Genomic DNA, 20525 nt, shown 5'->3' on the forward strand with positions numbered 1-20525 from the left:
ACACTACATCGCATTCACACACTGAGCCTAAGTGCTCAAACAGAACTAATATTAACACACATTCACACACTGGTGGAACAACCACCCGGTTCAGGGTTCAGTATCTTGCTCAAGGACACTTGAGCGAGATACCTAGAGGAGCTGGGGATTGAACCACCAATCTTTAGATTAACAGGCAACCCACTGTAACTCCTGAGACACAGCCGCCCGTGACAATGGAACAGAAGAAAGGGGGTGGGGGGGGCTAACATTACTAACATTGAGCGAGAGGCAGGGTACAACCTGGACAGGAGTGAGAGCACCTTTAAGCAGAATGCCCAACGATTCAAAAGCAATTCAATTCAAGTGGGAAATAAATCCGCTGGTGTTGTTCACCTGATGTTCATGAGCTCTCCTGTGGTGAGAGGGCTCCGGGTGTCACTGCAGAAAACTAAGTTAACTACCAAAACAAGACAAAACAGCACCAACCAAAACACAGAGGCGGCCATATGCGGCGCCATCTTGGACACTGAAAGAAAGCTGATTCTATAGAGCGGCAGTTAGAGAATGTAAATACATTAACTGGCAGTGGAGTGAGGATCATCCACTCCTTCAGGCTTCTGAAAGGCCAAGGAATTACCTTCATTTGCCTGGTTTGTTTCAGTGGATTGTTCGTGCTGTTTCCAGATACAAAGGTGCTGTCAGTGCTAAACTACACAGATTTGAACTGGGACGGCTCTGTAGTCTCTATCAGAGCTGAGAGGAGCGTAACACAAACCAGACTCACACCACACCACATCACACTTAAAGGACCATACTGCGGGTTTTGCATATTTATCACTAAGGCCTTCTTTACATTACTGTGGTCTGTTGGGCACAGCATGGGCTTTTTGTTAGATTTCTTTCTTTCCAGGTTTCATGTCAGTATGTTATGAAAACTTTCAGAGACTTCCTGTGCATCAAAATGAAGATTCAGTCAACTTTATGGTTTTGTTAAGTTATCTTTGTGTAGAAATGCAGTTATGAGCAAAAAGCACTTTAAAAACTCCTTTGTGGTGTGTTCAGGGATCCTCCTCAAAGACTTGAGAATCACTGGCCACAAAGCATTCTGCATTCATTAGCTCTGTTGTCAAAAAACGGAACACAGAAGACAAACAATAAGCAGACTGTGAAATATCGCTGCTTCTTACAGTAGGCTACATTTTAAAAAAGCTGTTCAGTAGTCGATTCAAATCTCCTTGAACTCACCAACAAGGAAGAAAAGACTCAAATCTATTCAGGTCCGGGTATCATCTGATAATCCATTATTCATATGTAATTTAAAAAGTAAAAATAAAAATCTTTCATAAGAAACAGAGAAAGGCTTTTGGCAATTCATTTGATCATTATACCTTTTTGAATTGAAGAATGAAGAGGTCTGTATACTGCATCAGTTAGTTCGTAATTTCGCTTGAAACCAAAAACGAAAAAAGTCACTCAGTCTATTTGTTTTTTGTGCCCAAACGAGAACTGGGGAAAAACAAATTTAGACAATGATACAAATTTGGATTTTGCAAATACCTTTTTTCAGCTCTCTTTTGGGACAGTACGAAAAACTCAAAATAAAAGTAGGCCTATAGTTAACTGAAACTAACCTAAAAACTAAAACTAGGTGAGAACAAACATTTAAGGTAACTGAAATAAAAATAACTAATGAAAAATGCAAAACTGTAATAACTGGTTAGGGAGAACAAAGCATTTGCAAGACTATATTAATGACCTGATTTAGATAACTTGAACAAGTTGGTGCGAAATGTAGCTTAGCATAGTGTTTATTTATTTTAGTTATTATTATTATTATTATTATTATTTAATTAATATTTTAGATTGGTAACGTTTATAAACACTTGGCCATGTAGAAGCTTAACCAGCAGAGGTCACTCTACCCCCTGCTGAGCCGCCCAGAGGCAAAACTGTTGGCCTACGCATCAAATTGATAATAACTATTCTGACTGTTTATGTCAAGGAGTGGCACTGCTGCAACAGGAAGTTATTCACTGTGTTTGCCAATGGGTGTGCAGAACTTCACCTGACTTCCACTCTTTCAATGTCACTGTCACTCTTAAAACCTCTCTCAGCTCCCACAGTCTACTGTTACACCTTCTGTTCCAAATTAAATCTGCTGAGTTTATACTTTTTATTTTCCTTTGCAATTTTAAGAGCTTACATTTCCCGGTGTAATGTGTTTTAAATATGTAATTCTATTAAATATTTTAAATGCCCTACTTATTGTTTTTCTCATTCTTATGTGCTTATCTGTGAATCCTGGTGAGGATTCACAGTGAGTAAAAAACAGCTCAATTCTTTTGCTGTCCTTCTTAGGTTTAATTCTGTTTGATAGTGCTATTTAACCATTATTTCACCAGGGAACGACAGTGCTCTGCATTGTTCCTAGCTGTGAGTTAAATGAAATTGAGTAATTCAGTCTTTTCCATAATCTCACTGAGACTCAGTCCAGGACAACCTGCGGCTCACCTCCCCAGATTTCCCTGGGGGATCTGAGTCTGTGCAGGGTTTAAGGACAGATGGTAAGCGAAAGGTTGTCCCCAGTCGAAAATAAATGGATAAACGGAATTGCCAAAAACCATAAACTGACCGTTTTTGTTTTTGATGTAAATAACACATTTAAGTTTTTTTTTTTTTTGCTTTTAAGTTACAAATGAATGATAGGTTTTTCGATAATATCCACACCTTTTCAGTAAGGGAGGAGATCATTTTAAAAATCTATGTCACTTTAAAGAATTCTTCCTTATTCCCAAGTTTAGTTAAAAACTTTCAGCATCCAGAGTGAGTAAATTTAGCCTGGCACTGACCCCAGCTGTATTAATAGATAATCACAAGGGGACCCAGTTACAGAGAAAAGACTCCTGATCCACTCTGGATCCAGAACCACAACTTTCAAAGATGCTGACCTAGCCAGTCGTTGAACTTCTTGACCTCAGAGGGCAGTCCCAGCTCAGTGAAGTCTCCGGCATGGATGAACACGTCCCCGTACGGCATCTGGATTGCATCAGTGCGGGAGTGAGTGTCTGAGATGCACACAAAGCGAGTGTAGCCCGGAGGCTTGGGCGTGTCATGGGGCATCGGGTCCACCCTGAACCAAGGAAGAAGAACAGAAGACAAAAAAGTTAAGGGAGAGAGGAAGGGAAAAGGGGTCACTGCAGCTGTTGGTTCTCTTAAACAATAGAGCAGAAAGAGACACAGCGCTGTATGCAAAGTCTGTGGTAAGAGGATGACAATGAAAGAAGTTTGAAATAGTATCCAGCAGAAAATCATCCCCACAGACTGAGGCAGAGGAGCAAACAAGAGACATAGCGAGAAAAGAGAGCGAGAGGCCACAATAAAAGTGCAGCGCTGACAGAGACAGAAAGAGAAATGTGCAGAGATAAGAAAAAGAATAAAGCGCAGATATAGAAAAAGAGCAGAGTCCTGTGGGATTTCCAGCGAGTGTGCAGATCCACGGGGTCTCAAGGGGGAAGAGGGGAGATGGTGAATAACCATGGCCCACTTTAGTGAGCTCTACTCCAGGTACGACAACAGCCAGCCCTGCCTCCTCCTCCTCTGCACCCCGCCACGAGAGAGAAAGCGATGAGGGGAAGTGGGAAAGGAGATGCATGTAGGACAGCCAGTAAGAAGTGTGAGTCACAAAGTACTGAAATTCAGAAGGGGGTTCATGAAAATTTCCACAATTGAGTATACAGAAATGTAAGGACATTTAAGTGATGCTGCAGAGAAATTCTCTCTCTTAGCAAGTATTTAACTGTGTTTAATATACCGTCATATACCCCACTCCACTGCTCAACAGAAATACTGTTCAAATTGATTCTTCTCGCTTTTACGTTTCCGTTTCTGTCGATGAAATCAAAACTTTGTGGACAGATGTTTCACATTAAAAGCCTTCATGAAGCTCAAAGAGTCGCTGGTTAGGTCTGAACCATGTGACACATAATAGTACATTGACCATACTTTATAGTTCGAGCTGGCTAGAGATTCTGCCATTATTTGAACAAAGGCTTCTATTTGAGAATGTATAGTAGGCTATGAAATGTAAATCCTGTTCGAACTGTATTCCTTTCTATTTTTCTTGGCTTTGCCTCAAAACATTCATTTATTATAATCAGCTCTTAAAACTACAACCAACTCTGCTCTAAACTATAATATAAGCTTTAGCTGTTGCTAGCATGTTTTTGGCTAATGGTGCTAAGAGTATACTTTGTTGATTTCTAAGGTGAGATAGGCAGTTTATTTGATGGCTAGTTAGCTTAGTGTGTTGTTTTGATGCTGGTCAGCTTATAGCATGCTAGTTTTCCTGTTGTTTGATTGATTTGGTGTTACCATGCTAGGAAGATTAACATAGTAGCTGAGAATCATTTGCTTGGTGGGTTGAGCAGCAAGCTGCTTCTAATAGTAATATGCTAATAAGCTGGACATGTTGTTTGCTGGTTGTTGTTAGCTAGCATGTTGTTAGATGATTATGGTATGGGGATGTTGCAGTAGAAAAAAGTGAAAATAACTTGTTGGGCTGTGCTTAGCAAGCTTATTTGCAAGTTAAAAGCTAGTTGTGTTTATGCAAATTCAGATTCGGTGAATGGTTAGTCAATCCACCCCAGCATATCCATCATGCAATGCTCCTGCAGGATCTCCTGCTCTCCATTAAAAAATGAATGGGATCCGCCAACTTGACATCTGTCAATGGATCCAGTGTGTCTCCAGCTTCACACTCACACAATTTCATATTGAATGTTTACATTTCCACTTGCAGTGGTTCAAACAGCATACTTCCTCTCTGTCCAAGTCAGCTATTAATGTGAAACATCTACAGGAAGTGTTAGGTTTCATCAACAGTAGCTTAACAACAAAAAACTGACAAAGTATGATTATTAGTAACTGAGGCCAGTATTCTCAGAGCAGTGGTGAGTACGTCATAGACACTTGTAGCGTACTGATGGAATTAGTGCAGTGAAAATGTACGTTTTGCTGAATTTATTAAAAGGTAAACACAGAGGAAGAGTTGAGTTTGCAATTCTAGCAAACAGCAGCCACAGCAAATTAATAGAGGAAACAGAGGGAAGCAGGAAAGTTAGAAGTCAGGGCCTGCCTCTAACATGCCTCTCTCAGATAAGCATCCATGCACTGACTAAAGCTGTTGTTGTTGGTGCTGGTAATCCAATTGCTATTTTGTTTACCCCAACCTGGGTGGTCTGAGGTAACAGTTAGTGACAGAGTAGCATTCAGGGTCTTGCTCAGAGGTATCACAGACTCAAATAGACGTCAAATTAATTTCAAAAACTTTAATGCCAACACTGGTAAAATTCACAGTAGGGCAACACAGGGCTAAATCTTGACAGCAAGTCAAAATGACATCATCATAGCATTTTGCAGTAATCCATTTAGGGTTTCCGCTATGTAGATTTTGCAGCAGCGGCCCACCATTCTGCTCTGTCCACAGTCTTTCATCTATCATCGTAAAACCGCTGGTTTGAATCAGCTGTGGGCTCTACCAGCGGTAGCCTCTTTCACACATAGAGCAAACAATAACAGCTGAAAGAATGTCAACCAATACGCTCCATTTAATTAGTAATACTGAACAAAATATTGCGGCATGATCCCGCAACCGTGTATGCTTTCACATAGCCATCCGGTTTTCCACGTTAGACTGTGAAAAAAAGACCTTTGAAATGCCACAGACATCGTTTTGGCTCAGAGGTGGGTCAAACCCCTTTCCTGCTCTGTAACTTTCATCCAGCCCAAACCTTACTGTTGCTGCTCTACAAACAGCATTTGGTATCCTAAGTCATATCATCACAATATTGAACGTTATCGCACATCTCAGATTTTCCTTATATCATGCAGGCCTACCTCAGGCCCTTGTTCCCTTCATTTCGTATTTGGTCAAGTGGTTTCTTCCTACGATGGCTGACGTACAAAGCAATCAAAGGCTTGGCTACATTTCACTAAAGCCAAAGATAAGGAGAAAGTGAAATGCCCCCGCTGCTGAAAAAAATCCTAGAGGAAACAGTGCTATTTGAGAACTGCTGCTGTTATAAAACTTTCTCTGGCTGGGCAAGAAGTACAAGCCAAACAGAGGCTTACCAAACACTGCTTTTGTCACATTTTCTCAAATCAAAAAATTCTAGATTTTCAGTTCAAAGATTTGAACTTTTAGTGTAACAGCTTGTTCTGTCTTAGTTTAGTCTCTGGTTGAAAGTTGCTTCACTTGAAGGAATAGTTCAACATTTAGAGAAATACCCTTATTTATTTTCTTTCTGAGAGTAAGATGAGAACATTGATATCAATCTCATATCTGTATGTTAAGTTACTAGCTGGAATCATAATGTGGTTAGCCCAGCTTAGTGTTGGTAGGTGTATTTTTTTAATCAGACAGACAGAATCAGAATAGCTGTTTCCCTCACCTTCCAGACTTTGTGCTAATCTAAGTTAACCACGTCCAGCTCTGTACTTAACAGACACAAGATTGATATACATTTTTCGTAATTTTATGACATGTCAGAGAACACAGATATGTGGGAGAGATTCTGAATGTGCATGTTCTGAATGTGCAGAAAGTTTTGCAAACATGAGCAGAAAACCTGCTAAAAAACACAAGCTATTAAAGTCCAAGAGTTTATAACTGAATTAAACTGAACTCATTTATCATTGAGGTGAAAAGGCGCCACATGCACATTTAAAGAGGTTACTTTCCCAAACAAAAGACTCAACAGATGAGGGAAGACTAAATCATGCACGCATGTGTGCTGACTCAGCAGGGATGATATTACATGAGAAAAAGGATCTACAAGAGAAAATGCATATTTGAAAGTAATACAGAATGCCTGAGAGCCTTACTACATTATAATGTGTTATAGTTTTAGATTTTGAAATTTCACATGCCACATGAATTGTGTTTCCCTATAAATAAATAAATATATTTCCACCATAAATTGGTGCAGAAAAAATCACCAGAATGCAGGAAATTAAGTGTTCAATTAATGCTCAAAATCTTCACATAATTCAGCATTGAATAAACATTAAAAAAAATCTTGTCTCGTCTCGATTTCGTGAACTAAATATCGTGTCTCGTGAGATGATTGTCTCGTCACACCCCTTTTACCCATGAACAGAATCCCTGTTTGTATCCTAGAGAAGCACTCCCATGCATAAACAGGCTAACCAACATTCATATACAAGTCCCCATCAGGCCCATTATCAGCAGGATAAGCCTTCACAGAACACATCACATTTGGTTGACGAGTCTAAACAAGAGGATGTGAGCAACAGTTTGGCCTCTTGGACTGCACCGTACACATTGAAGAGGACAGGATCCTCCACCTTGACAAAGACCGGTTCACCCAAAAGATCACACACCTAAATACAAGAAAAGCAATCCAGTGTATGCTGTCCAATGCAGAGAGAATTTTACAGACCTGTGTATTGGGGAAACTAAACAACCACTACACAAACACATGGAAAAAACTCACCAAGTCAAGACTCAGCAGTTTACTTACATTTGAAGGACCCTCTTTCAAGAAAAACAATGTTCCATTCAGGATAGGTAGGACAGATGGTTTGAAACAGGAGTGAAATGGGTCATTTACTCAAGAATCAAGAAAACATCTCACAACAGGGACAAGGTTTGCGAAACCACTTATCCCCCAACTACCATGGTGTCCTTTCATCTCTTCCCAGGAGACCGAACAAAGGCTTTCATTTTGCCTCAATGGTCATTCAGACTTGGCCTCAGGTGACTCTAACAACCATAAAAATGGTCCTTACAACAGCCCGGAGCACTAACAAACCAAGTAGTATCCATCACATAACATAACATGACATAACTGAAGAGGCCTCTTGGATGATCAACTAAGTCCAGTTGCTCTTGGCATGGGAAAATGATCGGAGCAAATGTAAGCCAAAAAGTCGTTAAAATGAAATGTGCTAGATGTCTGAACAGTATTCACTATAATTAGCCACCCTAGTGCATTTGAACGTATACAAGCCTGATCCTTATTTTACTCACATGTGGACGTGTGGCGGCTGGAAGCGTCCCTGGTTGATGTTGTAGAAGGTGAAAGCCTGAGTGGGGTTGGTGCTATACTCATCCACTTCCACCGCAGTCCTGCTGCCACGCTGGGCGTGTGACTGAGTCTGGGACTGCTGCCGCCTTGCTGCCATAATCTCTGACAGGGTGAAGGCCATGGCACTGGGGACCGGAAGCAGAGCGGTTGCAGGAGAGTGAGGTGTCAGGTGGGGGGTTTAGCTGCTTGTTGTTTTTGCTTTAGGATAGTCCCAGCCTGAGGAGTTGGTGTTAGGAAGCGTCTTGACAGGCTCAAACCCTCGCTGAGCTCACATTCACAGTGAGCTGAGGAGAGAACATCACCTTCTCCCTTCTGCTTTTCTTTTTCACTGCAGCTCCTCTGCACCTGAGAAGAACACAACAGAGCAGGGCTGACATGAAGAGTGTGTGGTAAAGATGGGAATTCAGAGAAGTGGTGAAGCAATCAGTCGACTTTCATTGTCACTTATTAAGCCAAACATTTTATGTTTCAGCTTCTGAAATTGAAGAATTTTATATTTTTTCTTTGTTTTACTGGATATCATTGTAAACAGAATTTGACAGTTTATAGATTAAACTTAATTTGATACATCCATCCATCCATCCATCCATCCATCGTCAACCGCTTATCCCGTGTACAGGGTCATGGTTAATTTGATACAAATGTATTAAATAGTAGAGATCAGGTTGCAAACCCTCTGACTCCTAAGAATCATTTAGCTCTGACACCATTGATTTCTTTTTCAATGTTTGTCCATTTTTACAGTCACACTCTCAGTGTTCAGCCACGGAAAGGGAAAGGATGTGTGGGTGAATTTTCCCAAACTGGGTAAGGTTACAAATAACAATTATTTTCATTTGGTGGTTTTATCCAACCATCAGTTCGACATCAGAAGATATTAAATTTCCCACCACAGAAGACAAAGAAAAGCAGCAAATCATCACTTTTGCAAAGCTGGAACTCAGGAGTGTTTGCTATTTTTTCTTCAAAAATTGATCGAGTAATGTATTAACCAACTGATCATTTTAGGGCTACAACTAACAATTTTCATGCCAAAGAATCAATCAATCAATCAATCATTTTGTTCAGATTTAACTCATAAATGGCCTATAAAAAGTGTCTCCCAAGTTATGAGAGTGCAAGGTCTTCAAAATGTTTAATATGTCTGACCAACAGGTCATGAAAGATATTCAGTTTACAATGAAATAACAGAGAAAATCCTCACATTTGAGAAACTGGCTTGCTTGATCAAACTGCTATCAAAATAACCCTAACCCTCTATTTAATCTAAGTTCTTGAACACCGTAATGTCTTATTGACAGGTGTGTCAGAAGCTCTCAGTTGGTCACTATTACACGGTTCTTCAACAGTCCATAGACCTTCATCGGTACAATCAGTTAACAAAACAGCACCCGATTGTGTAGGTAAACTCAGCATACACATCAACCCATGTGCACAATACAGAATTAATGCAGAGCACCAATCTGGTACCAGTGATATTCTTTATTTTCTATTAACATCTGTATATCTCACTGCATGGAACTGACTAGGATCAGTCTTTTTGTAAAAAGCATATAGACTGTGCTTATATAGCACCGTTTCTTCTTCTTCAGACCACTCAGTTTACACTACATGTCACATTCACCACATTCATACACTGATGGCAGAGACTGCCATGCAAGGTGCCAAATGCTTCTGAGAATGGAACTAACAGTCACACACACTCACACACAACGTGTGATGGCACATTGGGAGCAATATGGGGTTTAGTATCCACCCCTGATCTTCTGATTAGTGGACGACCTGCTCTACTTCCTGAACCACAGCCACGAGCCACAGCCACCCCTACTACTGCGCATTATGGTGGCTAGGTGATGAAGTGCAGTCATACTGTCATTCACAAGAAAATATTGTCTTTTGGAAAATTTGTTTCGTTTAGCCTATTTATGTCATTAACATAAATAATAATAATAATAATATGATTTATTTATGCATTTCTAGTATGCGGTACATTTTAGTAATACAGGCATTAAAAGATAACTTTTAAAAAATTGTAGTATCTTAATTATCCATCTGTGTATGAATGTTTATTAGGGCCTCCTCTACAACAATCTGAGCAAAAACAATTATTCCTCCATAGCCTGCAGAAAAAAACTGGTTTTTAAAGGCAAAGGCATGCAAAACTTTGCCTATTAGGAAGGTGTGAGGCACACTTGTATGCTGGCAATGCATTCCATTAAATGACAGAACTATGTTGTTTTGAAAGCTTACAGGCAAGTGTGACATCCCCTCCAGTTGCCATAGTACAAGTGCATCTGTTAGCTCAGGTTAAATCTGATATTTTAATCTAACAGAGTCTCACAGGCTGCCTGAGCTCAGCATCCTCACTTTGAATAAGAAGCTAAATGAAAAACAGATGTTATACAGAATGTTAGTCAGGCTACAAATTGTAGCTCAAATGCTTGAATGATTTATTCATTACAATTGTTCTTCAGTTTGTGCTCTCTTTGTGTCTTGTTTCCCGTATATGATGTTATGTACAGTATTTTATTTTCATTAGATTTTTGCTCAAGAGAAAGAAAATAATAACTGAAGTGACAAAATCCTTTCAGTCCTCGTCCCTGGTGTGTGAAGCCTGCATGTGTGTCGTCCAGTAGAGCTGGATTTAGCTGTGCAGCTCATTTTTGGAGGGAGAGAGCGGAGCCGATGAGAGGCGCTGAGATGACAGGGATGCTGGGAGATGGAGGTGATAATTTGGGGACAGGCAGCTTTGGCAAAGTCCGACTGGACCACTGTGCGATGTCGGCGCGCCTTCCTCGATTCCTCATTCACTGCAACCTCACACGCTGACAGTACACTGACGTGACAGATACACACTTCACACTTCACACCGTGGTTGTTTGTCACGGGCAAATCCCAGCATGCTCTGTAGATGTGTTTCTAGAGTGCATACATTACATGTGTGTGTTCCGTGTGCACATAGGTTGATGTGTATGCAGGCCTGTGCATGCATATTTAAATGTGTTTCCGTTATCATGAATGTGACACTGACACTGCCAGTGCGAGACAGAAAGATGCATTAGCAGATGCTGTAATATTATAACACATTGGGCCCAAATGCACTTTTCTAGATTACGTAGGACAACTGAATCTTCAGTTCAGCACCCATAGTCCACTCTCGGCCCTTATTTTATTCACTCTGACTGTCTAAAATAAAAAGGGTTAATCATTCTTTAAATGTGTAAGATAATTTCACGAGTATCTGTGACTACAGCCGGGGTTTGATAACATTTTATTAAATCTGAACCCTTTCAAATGTATTATTTAAAAAAAAAAAATCTATTTATCTATTCTATCTACATGTTCTTCCCTCTCATGTAGTTTTGTGCTTTCTCGTCCGCCTCTTGGTGGACATTTCTTGTCTCTCTGTGGTCATTTTGAGTCTTTCAGGGGTCGTTTTTAATCACTATGCAAAGCGATGTTATGCTATGTTCTTTCTGGACACTTCACGTCTGTTTTTGGTCATTTGGCATTTCTTTGTCAACATTCCACGTCTTCGTGGTTGCTTTGCGCCTCTTTGTCAACATTTTGCGCCTCTTTGTCGACATTTTGTGTCTCTTTGTAATAATTTTGCATCTTTTAGTGGTTGTTTTGCATTTCTTTGTGCTCATGTTGTGCCTCTGTAGTCTCTTTGTAGTCTCTATGTAGTTGTTGTATGTCTCTTTGAGGTCATTATGCTTCTTTGTAGTTGTCTGTCTAATAAGAAATGTTCACAGTCACTTCAAACTGGCTGCCGTCCAGGGGTCCTGATGCCTTGGGCCTTGGACATGTTCCCCATACGCCCACTCATTAATCCATCCATGTGAAAGTCTTTCCCAAAGTTTTCCGCATTTGTATTATTTATTGCATCAAGACTACGAATACACACAAGACACAGAATTCATGGAGAAAGATAGGTGAGGCAGCGTGATGCATTCAGGAGGAGGCTATGATGGAAGATGTTTTGCCCCTACTTAGATTGTGGCCATTTGGACACATTTTCCTTTAGACACAGTCAGATGACTTGTCTTACAGTCTGGTTCGTTTGAATCCTGCTGAACTAGGGCTGGGCGGTATATCTGTATTATAAGATATATCGATATAATTTCAAAAGAGATATAAAATTAGACAATACCATTTATATATAGTTTGATGTTGAGTTAATTAATATATGTTTCCGTAAAGTTCGGCCAGCGTCTCCTCCTCTGTCTCGCTCACCGCCCCGCCCCGCCCCGCCCTCTGTATCTGCACGCAGCGCCTTTCTCACAAACTCTCTAACAACATGGAGGCAGACATAGTGCCGGTCGACGGTTCAGTCAGTGTTTCCCACACATACACTTTACTTGGGCGGGCCGCCCAGGTATATTAACAGCTGTCTAGGTATATTTGGCAACCCATTTTGCAGAGAAACACAGTTGTTATTACGTTACAAGTCGCGGACATGGTGGATCTTTAGGTAAAGCAACAGTGAACACACCAACACATTCGTTAGCTACCACGTTGTTTTTGTTTTGATAGGCTACGTCCTTAACAAGCCTCCACATGCAGCTCAGCTGCTGCTGTGAACGGAATCGCAGGTTTTTTTCAACGACTTTATACAATGTAGCATACTACTGATGGAGAAAGTCACCAGAGCAGACATACAGGGAGAGAGAGACGGAAAGAAGCGAGGCACGCTGACGTGTTTGCAGCAGAGGTACGTTAGGTCTGTGAGTGTGAAGAAAAGAAAACTGAAGATAAAGGAGGCAGATTCAAATAGTGAGTAAACACTTAAACAAGGTGGAGAATGAAGTATAAGTGAAATGGTGAAATAAAAACCAAGCTACTACAAATAGTAAAAACAAACACGCTAAAGGTTTTCTTCTGGTATAGAATGTTGACGCTCCAGGAATGACTAATATCATATTCAAGAGTAAAGCCTAGATTAGGATTCATGATGCTTAGTAATTTTACAAACTCAATTAATTGACTTACATTTCAGTTGTAAAAAGCTGAGCTATCCAGCTATCTGAACCACTTCATCATTTTGGAATAAAAATTTTAAACTGTGCACAAAGAAGCCAGCATAAAGGTTTGCACCCATGGCTGTGCCCTATACTTCTAAGAACTCCCCCTTTAAGTTAAAACAGATGAAAGAGGTTGGAATCAGAAGAATTATTTTCCATGTTAGGAATTTGTTTTAATTCAGGCTCCGCAAGAAAACAGAAAAGTTATATAACATGCATTATCTTTTAACGCGCACTTTTAAAAAGTACTTTAATATGCAGTAGTCTCCGTTCATAGCCCACACTACCACAAAGAATAAACAGTTGGTCAAGACTCAGACTATGGACATAATGTTTCAGGGGATTTCCTCCTATTGAAATGAGTCCTCGTCTGCAAGGAGAGATGTAAATGACACTCAAGGCTCACAGAGGCTCCAGCTTAGTAGCCCCTGAATCATATGGGCTCCTAATCTGTTCATTAATTCATCTACTGAGAGGAGAAGAGAAGAGAAGAGAAGAGAAGCGAAGAGAAGAGAAGAGGAACAAAGCCCTGTGCAGCAACAGTAGGGACCAACAGTCACACAGATATAGCAGGCAGAGTACTGTACTGTATGGGATGTTGGCAGCCTGTAGAGCTGATAATAACTGCAGAAACAGAAGAGAGGCTGTCTGATTAATGCTCTCTCCTCTTGGGCATATTCTCTACAAGCGGACCTCTCAGACTGTGAGGCGATATTCTTTGCTTATTCACTTATTTTCTGCTACATATGGACACACACAGAAAATTAAAGTGCATCTAAGTGTGGCGCTGTATTACAGTTATCTGTTTTATGCATAGCCTGGAGATCTTCAGAGTGTGTGCTGGCTCTGTGATCTATATGGGAAATTCCAGCAAGATAAAAATATCAGATTAAACTAAGATGATCGAAGAATAATCAAAACAAATGCTTTTTGGAACATTTATCATTTCACTTTGTACTATACATTACTTTAACTAACTAATATTTTAGTCAGGCTTAATTCACTCACACACAGAATTTGTAGAAATTGAAATTAAATCCATTTATCTGTTCCTGAGAAATATCAGCTCCATGTAAATTTTGTAGTATTTTTTCTCCAGAAGATTCTGCAGTCCGCGCTCGGTTTAACTGAACTATAACAAAACTTTTTGCCATTTCGTCCCACAGGCTGCGCCAACGGTCTCTTGGAAGCTCCGGTAAGCTGCACTCTGCTCGGAGACTTTGCCCTGTGGATGTGGTGCTGCCGAAATCTGATCTAACATAATAGAGTTCTGGTAAGCCCTGCTGGAAAGCGTTATATCTGGGGACATGAACGCATGTGTGTATTGAAATCTCGACTACTCAGGCCACGCAGAACCCGCATCGCATGAGAAAACCAACACATTCAGGTAGATTAAGCCGGCAAAACGCAGCGCTGTGCGGAGGCAAATTTCTGCTCCGGACTTGAATGAACAAGAGACACATCTGCAGAAATGCATCTAGAAGAAGAAGAATCAACCTACCTTCTCCTGTGGTCAGCTGCAGTGAGGCTGCTCGGTGATGGATGTGGAGAGAGGACGGTGTCTGCGCTGCAAGAGACGCGCTGGTCAGTTTGAATGCGCACCCCGTGGTGCACCGGTGGAACGTCGTAGAGAGATCGGTTCTCTCTCTCTCTCTCTCTCTCTCTCTCTCTCTCTCTCTCTCTCTCTCTCAGTCCTGCCCACCGTATCTCCAGTTGAGCTGTACAATGAGGTGGGAGGGAGGACCGACAGCTGCTGCGCGGCTCCACAGCTCATTCACAGAGAAAAATATCACGGCCCCCACTGGGGCCACCAGGGCCATGTCCAGGATTTTATTAATAGGCTACTAAGGTCATGAGTCTATTCCATTTCCCCACTGCAACCCCACCACCCATAAGAAACATTTGACAAGCGTCCATGTAGATGTCCGTAAAACTGTGTTTTCTGTTCATTTGTTATCTTCCAATGATGATTTTAAAGGCTGTTTCAAACCCCGCGACACTGCCATGAAAGCTAAACTACCGCCCTTACTGGGACTGGATGCCCCTGTGTGTAAATAAATGCCATGTGTAACTGAGGGCAAGCAAAGTCCTTCTATGTGAACATACATGACTGATAAAAGACTCAGGCTTTGGGAGGTTTGTTCATGGTCAGTTAGTGAGTATTATTTAATTACAGTTAATCTATTAACAGGCTGGTTTATAAAATGTCAGAAAATACTGAGAAATGAATCATTACTTCCTAAAGCCCAGATGATCATTAAAACAGCTTGTGTTGTCCAACCATATTCCAAGGTATCTCTATCATATAGAACAAAACAAAAAAAGATGTTTTCACATGTATTATGAGAACGGGTTGACATTTTTAAATTGTTGCTTAAAAATGACTTCAACAATTGTTGTTATGGATCGACTAATTGATTATTAGACTAATTGTTTCAGCTCTAGTCTTACATTACACTTTAATTTTCATTTGGTGTACTGCAAATATCTCAATCTTAACAAGTCATTTAGGAGGACGTTTAGTCCTTAAATTGTAATTTTCTGAAGACAAGCACAGAGTCTGCCAATTGAGTGATATACTATTACTTGTTACAAATACAACTTTCTAGAGTTGTGTGTCATTTTGTTGGTGTTAATGCAGGGATCTGCCTCTTCTCTCATCTTATGATATTAGGGCCGAAGCTAATTTCTCAAAACCCCTGGTAGAGAGATTATAGAAAGAGACGGAGACAGAATTTTGTTCTTGATTTGAGAAAAACAAGTTGAAGGATGATCATGACAATGGACAGATTATGAGACACCGACTATATGCAGCAACAGAAGACACATAAAGGGCCCCACCTGCTACCTACAACACCAATGCACCCCCTCTCTTCCCCTGATCTCATTCTCCATCTTTTTCCATGTATGGTTATGCAGCCTCACCTTTTCTGTAAAGTGCTGCTATTGTTTGAGAATTGTTCCTGAACCTTTGTGTGTTCACACTGGAGATTAAAAACATGGTTTAAATCTTGGAGCACATCCACACTGGCACACCTCTCTACCCCTTACTTAGGTAAAAGTACAAGTACATACTTCTGTACTTTTACATAAGTGAAGTAAAGAAGTATTATCAGCAAAATCTATTGAAAGTACCAAAAGTAAAAGTACTTTTTTTGTTGTTTTGCAGTAAAATGTCTTTTGACTGATATTATATCTATCATTAAATTGCTACTACTGATGCATCAATTTTAGAGCTGCATTTTCCTGTTTAAGATGCTTGATGTGGAGTTAGTTTTGATACAGTCAGGTAGTTTTGTCCAGTAGTTCTTAGGGATCGGGCCCCTCCAATGGAGTACAAGATCAATCTGAGGGTGAATACTGAAATGTACATGTGACAAGTTTAAAGGGGAAATGTCTCCCCAATCTAGACACAGTTTTTTTGTGAGGTATCACAAACAAAAAAAGGTCGGGAAGCACTATTTTTGTACAGGTATTATGTTGGAAAACAACTGGCCAGAGATATGACAAAAGATCAGACTTGGTATAGCGGGTAATCCATATTAAAGCAATAAAGATCAGGGTGTTAAATATCAGGGCATCATTGCTTTTGACTCAGCATTATTATTTTCAAATGAGAAACATTTGCTCTATTTCTGGGCCCCATGACCCATTAGGCCCCTGGGCTCTCTGAAATTTGCAACATGTCCTCATGCCTAAATGAGAAAATAGGCAGATTGTCAGTGACTCCCAAAATGACATATATGATGTTGGAAAATACAAGTCCACTGACAAACGTGCTGGACCTTAAGGACGTTACAAGTCATATGATGTTGGTTACGTGGTTAATAGTATGAAACAGTCACAGTTTCGGAAATGGTCGTGGTTTGGGTTAAAATAAATACATAACGTAAGTCACGTGACATAAGTAGCCTAAGCCACATGGCTTGACTCACGGGACATAAGTTACCTTTGTAACGTTGTTTATCTTAAAACTTTAAATAGTTTCACACAGGACTCGAAACCCGTTCTCTTGGGTGAAAGTCCAGAATTTCTTAGACCCTCTATATGTCACCTGGCTTCATTTGCTCCTGTTATACATGGTCATACATCAATTTGATCAGGACATGGAATCCTGATATTCAGAACAAACAGATCAATAAATTGTATTGTATTAGTAAACCTTCATAAGCTCCAGCCTCTTAAATCTTTATGTTTGAACTGAAATGAAAAAAGAATTCACTCTCTATCATTTATTGGCTATGTAAAGGATAATCAGCTGAATTACAGCATTACAGCATATCACCACCTCTGCTCCTGTTCATCACCAGGTAATTGGACTGGGATTTAGGCTGGTAATGAGCTAAACAAATAGACCACAATCTGGAGCTCAAACACATGCATCCATAATAACCACCATGCTCAAACTTAGAGTGGAAGCTTCTGCGTCTCAAGTTAGAGTGAGTACGCCCTCTGCTGCCCACATATGGTCAATTTGTCAATTAATTAAATCTACTGAGCAGGACTAAGTTCTTCTTTCTATGTACAGCACCTGCAAGGGTGGTGAGGTATAAAAATGTAAAAACAAAATGGTGAAAAATGTCAAAGAATTATAAAGTTTATTTCTACAAGATTTAAAAACCTCCCACATAAGTACATTGCATTCATTATTTCAAGAACATTATCCTCAACCATTGGAATGTCCTCAGAAGTGTTCCATTTATAAATAATATCAATTACATTTTTCCCTTAATCAAATTTAAACATCTGAGAGACAGACTGGTTTATTTTGACACAAGGAATCCACCTAACATTGTCTGCTGGTTTCAAAATCAATTTTCAGGTGTTTTCTGCTGTGGCCAAAGTGCACAAAACTGATCAGACACAAAATATGTCAGGTTTGGTGTACGTTTGACAAACAAAAAGACCTTTAAAGATCTGTATTTATGAACAGAAGCTGCAACAAGCATTCAAAACATGAGTCATTCTATAAGTCGTGTCAATTTTATTTACATTGCCCAAAAATCTAATATTTTTCCTTAAAAAATCTGTACAGCATACTCTATTCTTGGACCATCAGTTCAGGGGAAAATTGGACAAAACCTCAGGAAGAGCAACAAAGAAGGCTCTTCCAGGTCTGAAAGACATGCAAAAGATGTTGTCTGTACAGAATAATAATAAAAATTTAAGATAGATAGAAAAGATGGATAAAAGGCCTTGGAGGACATCAAGCACCTTCTAGAGTGTTACATTTAAGAAACCCCCAGCGCCTCAATAACGCCTAAAATAACAAACCTAAAATCAATCAACTATTAGGCCTAGATACATAATTCTGGTCTCCTTTGACAGGTCTGAAGCTAAGGAATATGAATCAACTGAACTGAACCTAAATGAACCAAATTTGCTTTTAAAGAGTAAATGGAGATTCAATAAAGGAAAATTATGTTTTCATCCTCGCCTGGTATAAAATCTATATTTATTATAGCAATATCTCCATCAAAATCATCTTCCTGCAGCTAAATATCTTCTAACACACCTGGACTACAACTGTAACTGTAAATTTGATGAAAAGAAACTAATATACAACAGTTATTACCAAAAGCACTTCCATGCTTTATAGGCCCACAACTTGAGGACAGAACATCCTACAGGGCTGTGTGGGCTCTTTCTCTTTGTATTGAGCAGACAAATTTTTGGTATATTGGATGTCTGTGTAGCTCCTACGGTCGGCCAGTAGAAGCCGATAAAGACCGTCTCTCCCAACACAACTCTTCTTCTCTCCTTCATTTTGAGGAGAGAAACAAAACTCAGCTATCGGGCAATACCAAGATGGCGGCCCACAGCGATCAGACACAGAAAACAGCTGTTTTTGTACTGAAAACAGCGAAAACAGCAAAAGTAAGTCAGCGCTTCTAACTGTAAATGTATATTGGTGCATTTGTTGTTATTATTATCTAGCTAATAGCTAATAACTGTGTGGGTTTAGTGATTTGAGTGATATGAGTTACACAGCTGATCAGAGCTGGAGCTGAGCTTTGTTTAGAGTAGTCAGACTGCAATGATGAGATGACAGATATCTGGAAGGCAATAACTGCAGCCATGCACAGTTATTCTAGAGTGATTTATGTTGTGAAATACGCTCATTTAGATTCTTGGTGTTTGATGTGGAATGGTTGGTTTGACCTTCTAGTGGAGCCTCCTAGCTTCACAGAGGTGTTTAGCATGGATAGGGTGACAAAATAGTAGGATCGTCCATGGATTTCCCATTTTCATTTTGAGGTGAAATTGCGTACTACGTACAGGGACACCTTTCATACAGAAGAATAACAGACACGGACACATTTATTACATTAGTAGAGGAGACAAGCATTCCATAGAGGAAGAATAGAAACGGACACCATTTACAGAACACAGCAAGAGACAAGGACTACATTCACACAGAAGAAGAGGAGACAAGGACACCATTACATAGAGAAGGAAGAGAAAGGGACACCATTCACACAGAAGAAGAGACAAAATCACTATTGACATGGAAGAAGACCAGACAGAGACACCGTTCACACAGAAGGAGAAGAGACAAAGAAAACACACGTGTAGGAAAAGAAACAGGAGCCCATTTCACAAGTAAGATAATTGTAACATATTATATTTAATTATTATATAACTGCTGAAGCTTAGCTTTGCTTTAAGTGCTTCTGATCCACTCCTACACCAAGTGGTGAATAAAACCATTTGCACTCTCTTTGTCATGGGGAGTCACCTATGTCCTCAATGTTCTCTCCCTCCTTGTTTGTTGTCCACCAAAATGGCAAGGGACATAAGATGATCCAGATTTGATGGTTCCTCCCAGGAGATTAATTAATCCCTGACACTATCAATAAGAGATTCACAACTTGGAGATCCTTGTTATTCCACCCACTCTCTCCAGCCAAAGCCTGGAATTTAATGGTCTGTTCCACCACTCTGCAGAGGCCTAGAGGAGAGAGAAGAGACGTCTGGCTGCTGCCTTACAGGGTGGTCAAAAACCTTCCTCAACTCCAGGATTGAAGGCAGCATAGGAGAAGCAAACAGCTGATTATTTCTCCCACACCGCAGAGCCCCAGGTGAGGACGGCTCCCTTCAGTGAGCCAAGCAGGTGGCAGATGCATATAGGTTCAGAGGCATAGGTGTGGGGCTGCTATTTGAAAACTAATGAACGCTGGACCAGGAAAGCACAGCACATTGTTGGGTCTGGGCATGGAGGATTCCCTCTGTGTCTTCTATGTTCATACTTGTGGCCAGATCATATTGTTACAGCGAAGATAGTGAACCCAAGAGTGAGACACAGAAAGACAAGAGGCTAGAGCTACTGTATAATTTGAAAGGTGACTTTATTACAGGGCTTAATGAATATGGACCGACAGATCAAACAGGAATTCAGCACTGAGAGGCA

The 20525-nt window shown here is 40.2% G+C and overlaps 1 protein-coding gene across 1 annotated transcript in view; it reads right to left on the reverse strand.

The window, feature by feature from the left end:
• The window catches only part of mpped1 (metallophosphoesterase domain containing 1), an 89931-nt gene extending 75182 nt beyond the window's left edge, over positions 1-14749 (reverse strand). The window contains exons 1-3 of the mRNA XM_038739309.1: positions 14616-14749; positions 8033-8435; positions 2931-3112 (exon numbers count right to left, since the gene is read on the reverse strand). Of these exons, the coding sequence (XP_038595237.1) occupies positions 2931-3112; positions 8033-8211 (361 nt within the window). The 5' untranslated portion in view covers positions 8212-8435; positions 14616-14749. The remainder of the gene's footprint in view (positions 1-2930; positions 3113-8032; positions 8436-14615) is intronic.
• Positions 14750-20525: the final 5776 nt, after the last annotated feature.

The sequence above is a fragment of the Micropterus salmoides genome, unplaced genomic scaffold (genome assembly GCF_014851395.1).
Source record: "Micropterus salmoides isolate LMB-PRFRI ecotype aquatic unplaced genomic scaffold, ASM1485139v1 Ms_hic_scaffold_23, whole genome shotgun sequence".
NCBI classification, from domain to species: Eukaryota; Metazoa; Chordata; class Actinopteri; order Centrarchiformes; family Centrarchidae; genus Micropterus; species Micropterus salmoides.